The 9796-nt window shown below is 39.9% G+C and overlaps 1 protein-coding gene across 2 annotated transcripts; it reads left to right on the top strand.

Moving 5' to 3' along the window:
* Positions 1 to 1646: 1646 nt before the first annotated feature.
* On the top strand, positions 1647 to 9702 carry ADRM1 (ADRM1 26S proteasome ubiquitin receptor). Of its 2 annotated transcripts, none has more exons than XM_016424008.2 (10): positions 1647 to 1890; positions 3509 to 3719; positions 4424 to 4540; positions 4976 to 5099; positions 5931 to 6017; positions 7414 to 7495; positions 7781 to 7902; positions 8381 to 8538; positions 8976 to 9078; positions 9473 to 9702. In XM_016424008.2, the coding sequence occupies exons 2-10, from the start codon at positions 3510 to 3512 to the stop codon at positions 9577 to 9579; spliced, it is 1110 nt and encodes a 369-aa protein (XP_016279494.1). In that variant the 5' UTR covers positions 1647 to 1890; position 3509; the 3' UTR covers positions 9580 to 9702. The 2 variants fall into 2 exon arrangements, with proteins under 2 accessions (XP_016279494.1, XP_001368264.1); XM_001368227.5 differs by having other exon boundaries at positions 1650 to 1890; positions 7781 to 8013.
* The last annotated feature ends 94 nt before the right edge of the window (positions 9703 to 9796 follow it).

The raw sequence follows: 9796 nt of genomic DNA, 5'->3' as shown, positions 1-9796 counted from the left end.
CAGTATGGCATACCATGAAGTTCATAATGTTTGTGCTCCCAAAAGATTGTGTGCAAATTTAATTTCACTAGATTAAATCACATTTTAGATTCCTTTGGAGCCCTCACTACTAAAGAAAATGAGCAAATAAAGATAGGTTATGAATTTACTCAACTTCTTACATAAAGAGGGACAGGAATAGGCAATTTTCAAATAAAGAAATAAAAACTATCAATAAGCTCATGAAAAAGTGTTCTAAATCTCTTAATAATCAGAGAAATGTAAAATCAAAACAACTCTGAGGTACCACCTCATACCTAGCAGATTGGCTAATGTGATAGCAAAGGAAAGTAATAAATGTTGGAGGGGATGTGGCAAAATTGGGACATTAATGCACTGCTGGTGGAGTTGTGAATTGATCCAACCATTCTGGAAGGCAATTTGAAACTATGCCCAAAGGGCACTAAAAGACTGTCTGCCCTTTGATCCAGCCATAGCACTGCTGGGTTTGTACCCCAAAGAGATAATAAGGAAAAAGACTTGTACAAGAATATTCATAGCTGCGCTCTTTGTGGTGGCAAAAAATTGGAAAATGAGGGGATGCCCTCTGATTGGGGAATGTCTGAACAAATTGTAGTATATGTTGGTGATGGAATACTATTGTGCCCAAAGGAATAATGAACTGGAGGAAGTCCATGTGAACTAGAATGACCTCCAGGAATTGATGCAGAGTGAAAGGAGCAGAACCAGGAGAACATTGTACACAGAGACTGATACACTGTGGTACAATTGAATGTAATGGACCTCTCTACTAGCAGTAATATAATGATCCAGGACAATTCAGAGGGACTTATGAGAAAGAACACTATCCACATTCAGAGGAAGAACTGTGGGAGTAGAAAAAACAGAAGAAAAACAACTACTTGATTACATGGTCCAATGGGGATGTGATTGGGGATGTAGACTTTAAATGATCACTCTAGTGCAAATATTAATAATACAGAAATAGGTCTTGATCAATGACACTTGTAAAATCTAGTGGAATTGCTCATTGGCTATGGGAGGGAGTAGGAAGAGGGTAGGGAAAGAACATGAATCATGTAACCATGGAAAAATACTCTAAATTAAATAAACTTTAAAAAGTGAGATTAAAAACTTCTTTTGTAAAGTAGGATAATTTGCATGATTCCAAATTAATCTGTCTCACTCTTAGGAGTCACGAAGAATCAAGTTTGAACAGGTTGAGGAAACTTGGCCTTGCCCAGGGATCATCTATATGCTACCAAGCTAGTTAAAACCACATTCCTTAGAGAGGTTGGAGCAAGAAGGTCATTCCAGTACATCCTTCAAGATCCAGGTAGGACTAAAGTGTGGCCGACAAAAGGAGATACCAAAGAGCCACTAGTGTTTCTGCTCTTCTGTGCCCATACATAATCCTTTCCCTAGTGGTCCGTTTTGCAAGGTTACCCATTTGGTCTTGGGTTTTCTCAAACCGAAGTACGCTATACAGGGTTAGCCTGGCAAAAGAGGCCTCTGTAATTCCGAGAACCTCCGCTAGGGGCCGCCGCCGCTCCCCTATGACACAGCAACAATAGGGGCCGCTCTGCTCCGCCAAACTCTGCGTGGTGATGGGGCTTCCTCTTCGCGCTGCGGAGTCGGCGGAATGAGTCGGAGGTGGGGAGGGGGGTGGAGGGAGGGGAGAGAGCGAGGAGAGGCAGGAAGAATGATGGGCGGTCGCTCAGACCAATCGGTCTCAGAGAAGCGCCGGTAGTCGCTGTAACAAATCCAATCAGCACAAAGAACGGAGGGAGGGTGGAGCAATAAGAGATTTCCGGCCAGGCCGGCAGCTGCAGGGGAGGAAGAGTGAGCTCTAGTCACTGCTTCACCCACGGTCCGCACCCCAGGCCCCAGGTAAGTGGAGACGGCTCCGGGAGGCCCGAGGCCCGCCCCGACAGGAAATCTGGAGCCGGGGTCCGGCCTGGTGGGGAAGGGGGAGTGTGGAGAGGACGGTTTGGGCGGGCGGGGGCTGGTGACGGTGGCCGGCCGGGTGGGGGAGGCGGGGGGCCAGGAAGGGCCTCTCTCGGGTGGGGGAGGGGAGAAGCCGGAGTGGTCGTGGCTTAGCCTCTGTTGGCGAAAGATTTGGGATGGGAGGTCAAGGCCGGATCTTGGGCCGAACCGCAGAGTGGCTGGGGGGGGGGGGCGGAGAGGAGTAGGAGGATTTTTGGGGGGGGGAGGGATTGAGAAAGGCACCTCTCAGTTTATCCCAGATCCAACCTAAATTTATCCTCCGGTCTGACTTCTTTACACAGTTTTCATAGTATCTTCCAACCCCCTCATCTCCTCCCCAACAAATATAGCACCCCCCACCCCCTTGTACACTTTTTTGGCTTGTTTTCAACTAGTAATGCAACATTTATGCTGGGCACTAGGGACTCTCAAAAACATCCTGCCCCTCTTGTGTCTTTTCAACTACTTCCTAGACTTTTCTAAGTATATTATCCCAACACTCTATTGCCAGTCCCGCGGAGATCCCTGACTGGGTGAGATCTGTTGACCTACCCTCCCTGAGGGTTTTCTATTTAAGGAGGGAAGATCACTTTAAATGGGAGGAGGAATTGATGTTCTAGTGTTGCCTTGATTCCCCATCCTTTCCAAACTCTTGGATTTACTGTGGACTTTGAGAGGAGTTATGAGTCCTTTCTCAAAGGCCTTTTCTTTTACTTCTCAGATGAAAGAAAGTTTATGCACGTGAAATTGGGACTATACAGTTTATCTAGTTACAAAACAGGCACTCTTTGGGTAACTTTTTCTAAAAAGAATTTCAAACCTTTGTGGGAAAAAAGTTGAGTATAATTCGTTCAGTAAACATTCATTACAGTCTGTGTGCCAGACATTGCTAGGTGTTGGGGATAGAAAAAATATTCCCTTCCCTCAAGGAACTTAACCTCTACTGAAATTCTCAATGAACCAGCAAGATCTAAAGTTGTTCTTTTTTTCTTTAAATGTGTTTTTTTAAAGCATAGAATAGCATGATATTGTTGGGGAAACCACAGTTTGACTGCTAGCTCCACTTACTTACCTGTGCCAATTTCTTCATCTGTAAAGTTGATGTGGGGAATAAGGGAAGTAGATGTGATTTCTTTAAAGTCCCTTTTAGCTATAATCTACGATCCTGTGATGAATGGAATTCTTTCATATGATTTGGGTTCATACAAAAGCTGGTTTTGTCTTTGGTAAGATGGATGTTTCCAAACTTCCAATGTTCAGCATTTTGTGTTGGTTTTGAAGGTCACTGAAACCATGGGTTTTGTTTTTTTAAAGTAGATTTTCAAGTACACTTGGATTTATAATCACTGAGCTATGCATGGAACTATCTAATATGGTTCAGAGGGATTAATTTTTCAGTAGTTACAATTAATATTTAAATATGTGGATTATATATTAGAGAAAGTTTTATAATTAGGACTATATTCTATAGAAAAAATAAACAGAGTGTAAGTTACTGGTTTTTTTTTTTCTTTTGTTTCAGAATGACTTCAGGTGCTTTGTTTCCAAGCCTAGTCCCAGGCTCCCGGGGCTCATCCAGCAAATACTTGGTAGAGTTTCGGGCAGGAAAAATGTCATTGAAAGGGACTACAGTTACCCCTGATAAACGGAAAGGCCTTGTATACATTCAACAAACTGATGATTCCCTCATTCATTTCTGTTGGAAGGATAGGACTTCTGGTAATGTAGAAGATGTGAGTATTCAGTAAGTTTTAAGTTAAAATTAAGAAATTTGATTTTAAGACCTTTTTTAAGGCTTTATTATATCTTTTAAAACACCAAACTATCTTTCTAAAAAGTTTGGTAGCACTTATTTGTAGCTTGAGAAATGTCCAAATTATCACTTTGGTACTGGTTTGCCTTCTTGTTTTCCTTGTACTTTTCCTGGTCAAATAGTTTGTGGTTATACTAGTATAATTCCTATAATTTTGTGTAACTGAATATTGAGGGGATAGGTTTGGAGGATATAAGTAAACATATTTAAAGATCATTAGTCTTCTATGAGGAACTTTTCTTTGTAGTCATTTTACCTGTGATTTGGGCAGTATGATGCTGTGGAAATAATTCTAGTTTGGGGGGGTCAGAAGCCCTGGGTTCAGATCTCAGTTTTGTCACTTAAACCTGTGGAATCTTGTCAAATCTCTTAAATGTTTTGTCTCTCCATGGGGATTGTACTAGAGGACCTATAAGTACTTACAGTTCTAAATCTCTGACCCTGTGATCTGGAATATCTGATGATAAATTTAGAGTTGGCTCTGTAATAGCAAAATTAATTGCTGTTACCACTTTACATTTAGTCATAAGACTTCTTAAGAGTTTATGAACAGCATACTCTGAGAAGGTTAGAAAAGAGATTTCTTTTGATCTTTCAATAATCTTTTCCCTGCCTTTTGACTAGGACTTAATTATTTTCCCCGATGACTGTGAATTTAAGCGAGTACCTCAGTGCACCACTGGTAGAGTCTATGTACTGAAGTTCAAGGCAGGATCAAAGCGACTTTTCTTTTGGATGCAGGTTTGTGAAATGTTTGGCATTACCTTTTTCACTAAAACCCCAATTTTTTTTTCATTTGAGTTTTTAGGGCAATTATATATGTGAGATGATCATTACCATTTCTTCCCCTTTCTCAACAAAATGATATTCAGTCTCTTATAGTCCTTGTGTTGTATTGCTTCCTTGTCATGAGGAACCAGTATTCTATAGGACTTTACTGTGTATAGCATTCTTGGTAATTAATTAAGGATCACAAATGTATATATTGATAGTATTTCTCTGTTGGAACAAATACATATATATCAATAGCCAGTATTTCCCTTTTTGAAGGAAGATAAAAGGATAAAGGCAAGGGAGAGGAGTACAAGTAAGATGCTAACTGTTCAGTACAAAGATATTTTAGCTCTTAGGTCTTTTTGAAATATTATGTTAATGAACCCAGTTCTTTTCCTATAGGAACCTAAGACTGAGAAGGATGAGGAACATTGCAGGAAAGTAAATGAATATTTGAATAATCCACCTATGCCAGGAGCTTTGGGTGGGAGCGGAAGTGGAGGCCATGAACTTTCAGCACTTGGAGGTAGTTACTCCTTTATCAACTTTACTGTAAGTAGGAAATATTTTCAAAATGACCTAACCTCTCAACACTGTTGGGCACTTTTTTGTTTAAAAAGTAGCCTTAGAATGAGAGACAAACAACGCAATCAAGTGGGCTGATTGCTGTCCTTGAAGTTGCCAAAGACCTAGGTTTAATTCCTGCCTCCCACACTCAGTGGTTTTTTGACCAAAGGCAGGTCACTTAACTGCTTTTTCCTTAGTTTCCTCACTGGGTTGTTCTGAGGATCAAATAGAAAAATGTACAGTTAAAGGAAGTGCTTTACAGGCTTTAAAGCACCACATAAATGTCATTTGTTTATCAGCTTTTTGATAGCATTGCTAGTGCTGAGAGTCTTGATAGATATAATTTTCTTCCTTTTAACAAATGCTGTTTTAGCTAATATCTCTGTTTAATAAGATTTTGAAATTTTAGCCAACAGATATCTTAGGTCAAGTCACATTAGATGAGATTTTAGATAATACTGGACAGATCTCATCTGATGAGACTTGTGTAGTAGGGTTTCAAAAATAGTAACTACTTAAGGTTCTTCACTAAATAAGCCCAGTTATAATTGTTCTTGAGCAATTTGTTTTTTTACTGAGAAAATGTTAAATGTGTATAAACTGCATATTCATTTTGTTGTTGATAGAAATCTGTCAGTGAGGAGCTGTTGTGAAATAGTTATTTCACAATCTGTCTTTGTGTAGGTCTTAAAGATTGTATACTAGTTGGTTTTTGCGTTTTTAATCAAGATTGGTCTTTGGTTTATAAAACCTAGATGATGGTGTGTCTTAAGTTGTTTTTATTTTTCAGGTGAAGGAGGTTTGCAGAGCCTTTTGGGTAATATGAGTCATAACCAACTCATGCAACTTATTGGACCAACTGGCTTGGGAGGACTTGGTAAGATTTCAGATTATTGGTCTGAAGTGGGGCTGTTCCTCATTTTAGTTAAGCCTTCAGTTATAATTGTTTCTGGGCAATTTGCTTTTTATTGGGAAATACTAAGTATGTATAAACCATATACTGATTTTGTTGTTACTGATAAATCTCTCAGTGAGGAGGTGGTGTGGTATAGTTAAGACTACTGGGATCCAGATTCAGAAAGCCTGGATTTGAATCCTAGATTTGCCACTTCCTATTTATGTGGTCTTTGGCAAGCCACTTTATGTCACTAGGCCTGTTTCTCATTTGTATAATGAAGGGGTTGGACTAGATTATGAGTCCCTGTTAGGCATAAAATGTTGAATTATGATTTGAGGGTAGAATGTATTTTCCTTTAGGTACTACGCAAGCTACTTGCTTGCTATAGAGAGTGAGGTAGGTAGGGAGTAAATACTTGAATGTTTTCTAGGGGCCACATCTATTTAATGAGAAGCAAATCTGAGTCTAGCTAGCCAGATGAGAAGTTTTTATCTTTATTAAAATCCCTTTTTCTGTCAAGAAGTGTGGCTTTTTTTGGTCCAATATCACAACATTTTACATTTTTTCATTTCAGTTTTTTTATGCTCTTAAAATACCAGAAAGCCTTTGACCCCATGTATGCAGCATGCAGTGATTATTGGTTTTTATATTTTAATTAAAGGCAACCTCCTTGGACCCTCCATTAGGAACACTGACTTATTGTCCCTTTCTGTGTGTATGGCCAAACTTAATCCTTTTGTGTCTTTAAAAATATTCCATAGATCTGACTGATTTTATTCTTAATCAGACTTAGTGGAATTCATAGGCTCGTAGATTTAGAGTTGGAAGGGACCTTAAATGTCATCTAGTCTAACCCTCTCATTTAACAGATGAGGAAACCGAGGTCCAGAGGGGAAGTGACTTGTCCAAGGTCACACAGGTTACACAGGTAAGTGAGAGAGCTAGGATTTGAAACAGGTTTTGTGACTGACTCCCAAGTCTACCCTATGAATAAATTGCCTAAGGTACAGCTGCTCTTCAGATTTCTCATTACAAGAAAACAAGATTGAGAGATGATCTGAGTCTAATTTCCACTGAGAATTGTGGCCTGTTTTGGATAGTACTGCCCTTTTTCTACTCTTTATGTTGGGAAAATTCTGTGAAATGACACCAGCTCAGGGGAGAGGATAATTGTATTTTTTTTCCTATGATTTCTGAAATCTTTGATATCAGTAATGCTTTTGTATAAAGGATTACATGTTCTTGTTCACAAATCTAGTTACTGTTTGTAGATTTCCCCAAGTCAGAGGTCTGACAGAAACTAATATTAAATGTCAAAGTTAAGGGAGAAGCTGCCCACAAATGTTTTGCATTAATGCTTATTTCCACACTGTAGGTGGGCTTGGTGCACTGACAGGTCCTGGTCTGGCTAGCTTACTGGGGAGTGGAGGGCCTCCGACAAGCAGCTCTTCATCAAGGTGAGACCTTTCAGGTTGTCTTTGGTTTTGTGGTTTTCTATATCTTTGTATGCTTAATTTTTAGAAAATTGCTATTGATGTGTGGTGCCAACCAGCACTTGAAAATCCAGCCTTAAAACATACACCGTGAACATTTGCATTACAAATTACTTCATTGCTACTTTAATACAGAGGCTCTCCCTTAATGTATTTAAAATTAGATTAATTTTTCACACAACTCTTCAGTTATGCCTTAAAGCAAGAAGTACTCATATTACTTATCATCAATGCTTTTTATGCCTTTAGCTCCCGGAGCCAGTCAGCTGCTGCAACCCCATCTTCCACCTCTTCTTCCGCTCGTGCTACACCAGCACCAAATGCTCAAGCAATTGCCTCTGCCACTAGTCCAAGCCCTGCACCCAGTTCAGGTAATGGAACAAGCACAGCAACAAGCCCAACCCAGCCCATTCAACTGAGTGACCTTCAGAACATTTTAGCTACTATGAATGTGCCATCTGGGGCAGGAGGCGGACAGCAAGGTAAACGTTTTTTCGTTGACTGAAAGCTGTTGGGGTAAAGGTGCCTGCCGCTCCCCTCTTCTCTTTCAAGGGGATTGGGAAGGCAAGTCCTTAGTAAAAGTGTTCTCTATGGCACTGCTGGTTTGCAAATCATCCTGGAAAAGGCTAATGCTCCCAAGAAATGCTGAGCTTGAGACTTCCTGCCAAGCAGAATGAAACCATTGGCAAGAAGTGGGAGCCAGGAAAGAGATCTCTCCTCCCATTAAACTTCACTGGGTGATTTGGCTGCTTATATCCTGATATCATCCGTGAAACCTGACACTCCATCCCCCACTTAGTATCAAATAGTAAGTGCCAAACAACTTATAGTTCTGTTATTATATCCTAGTTGACTTGGCCAGTGTACTAACTCCAGAAATCATGGCTCCTATTCTGGCCAATGCTGAAGTCCAAGAGCGGTTGCTGCCTTATCTTCCCTCTGGAGAATCTCTTCCACAGACTGCAGAAGAGATTCAGAACACACTGACATCTCCTCAGTTTCAGCAGGTAGGATTTTGGCCTTTGGCTTCTATCTCCGGTTGCTAGCTAGCTAAGTTTAAAACTGTCACATTTCATAAGCCATCGCACCTATTTGATTGTGGAGCTCCCTTTCTTCCCCTTTCTCTCTTCCCATTTGAGTCTCAAGAAATCTTAAAGTGTATGTGATTCACTAGCTTAGGCCCTCCTCCTGGAGGTCATTAGGCATTCTCTTTTGTCTCCTAGGTTACATTATATAAGTGTTCAGAAACAATGGCTCCCTCCACTGTCAAGAGAGAGCTTGGTGCTGGCTGGCTCAGTATCTTGTACATAGGAGATACTAAAGTGTTTGTTGATTAGCTTCATTTCCCAGAGCTGGGCTTACTTAGATATGTGTGTGTGAAGAGAAAATTTGAAGTTTAATAAATAGCTTTAGTCATTTTTCATAAATGCCTTTCATTTAACAGGCATTAAGTATGTTTAGTGCTGCCTTAGCCTCAGGACAGCTGGGCCCACTTATGAGTCAGTTTGGTTTACCAACTGAAGCTGTAGATGCGGCAAATAAAGGTGGTAAGTACTACCTTTTTTCCCCTCCCTGCAATGAAATCCTGAACTTCAGAAGCTGAAAAAGAATTCTTATATAACAGTTTAAAAAAACTGCACAGTTCAAATTATGTAATGATTTGTTTAGAAACATTTTTCTTGGGTAAGAACATTCAAAGAACACTTCATTTTTGTACATCTGACAAAGTTTGGTTTGCTTAATGGAACAAATTGTAATTTCTATTCAGCCTCATTTGTGTGGGTTTTTAAAAACTTGTAGCCTGGCTGAAGTAGTCTTTGCAGATTTTTTTGGTAAGCTGCATTTTCATTTTCATTCCCTTTTGACAAAGCAACTTGGTTAATTATTAAAGTGTTGGGGGGGGGCGAGAATTGATGATGATATCTTTTAATGATATTTTAGATGTCGAAGCATTTGCCAAAGCCATGCAGAACAATGCCAAGTCAGACCAAAAGGAAGGAGATGCAAAGGACAAGAAAGATGAAGAGGAAGATATGAGTTTAGATTAAATTATTTGCTGTCTTTTAAGATATTGGAAATTCTTAGTAATTAAGTGACTTGAGTAGTGTCACTAGTTTATTGCATACACTCATGCCTACATTCAGCCTACAAAATAAAGGACTTTTCTTTTATCTGCCAACTCTAGTTTTTGTGTGTGCCAAAAATAGGAGTGATTGCCAAATGCCCTTTGTCTAGTCTGCAGATAGAAAATTGTGAGGAAATATT

Source organism: Monodelphis domestica, chromosome 1 (assembly GCF_027887165.1).
Source record: "Monodelphis domestica isolate mMonDom1 chromosome 1, mMonDom1.pri, whole genome shotgun sequence".
Classification (NCBI taxonomy): Eukaryota; Metazoa; Chordata; class Mammalia; order Didelphimorphia; family Didelphidae; genus Monodelphis; species Monodelphis domestica.
The sequence above is the reverse complement of the archived record's forward strand: the minus strand, read 5'-3'. Positions and strand labels throughout refer to the sequence as shown.

What these genes read in the sequence shown, in the direction of transcription:
- ADRM1 (XM_001368227.5), top strand. Translation starts at nt 3,510, where the DNA reads ATGACTTCAGGTGCTTTGTTTCCAAGCCTAGTCCCAGGCTCCCGGGGC. An exon ending in CTTCTGGTAATGTAGAAGAT is followed by an intron (nt 3,720 to 4,423) that starts GTGAGTATTCAG and finishes CCTTTTGACTAG; the next exon opens with GACTTAATTATTTTCCCCGA. An exon ending in ACAAGCAGCTCTTCATCAAG is followed by an intron (nt 7,496 to 7,780) that starts GTGAGACCTTTC and finishes TTATGCCTTTAG; the next exon opens with CTCCCGGAGCCAGTCAGCTG.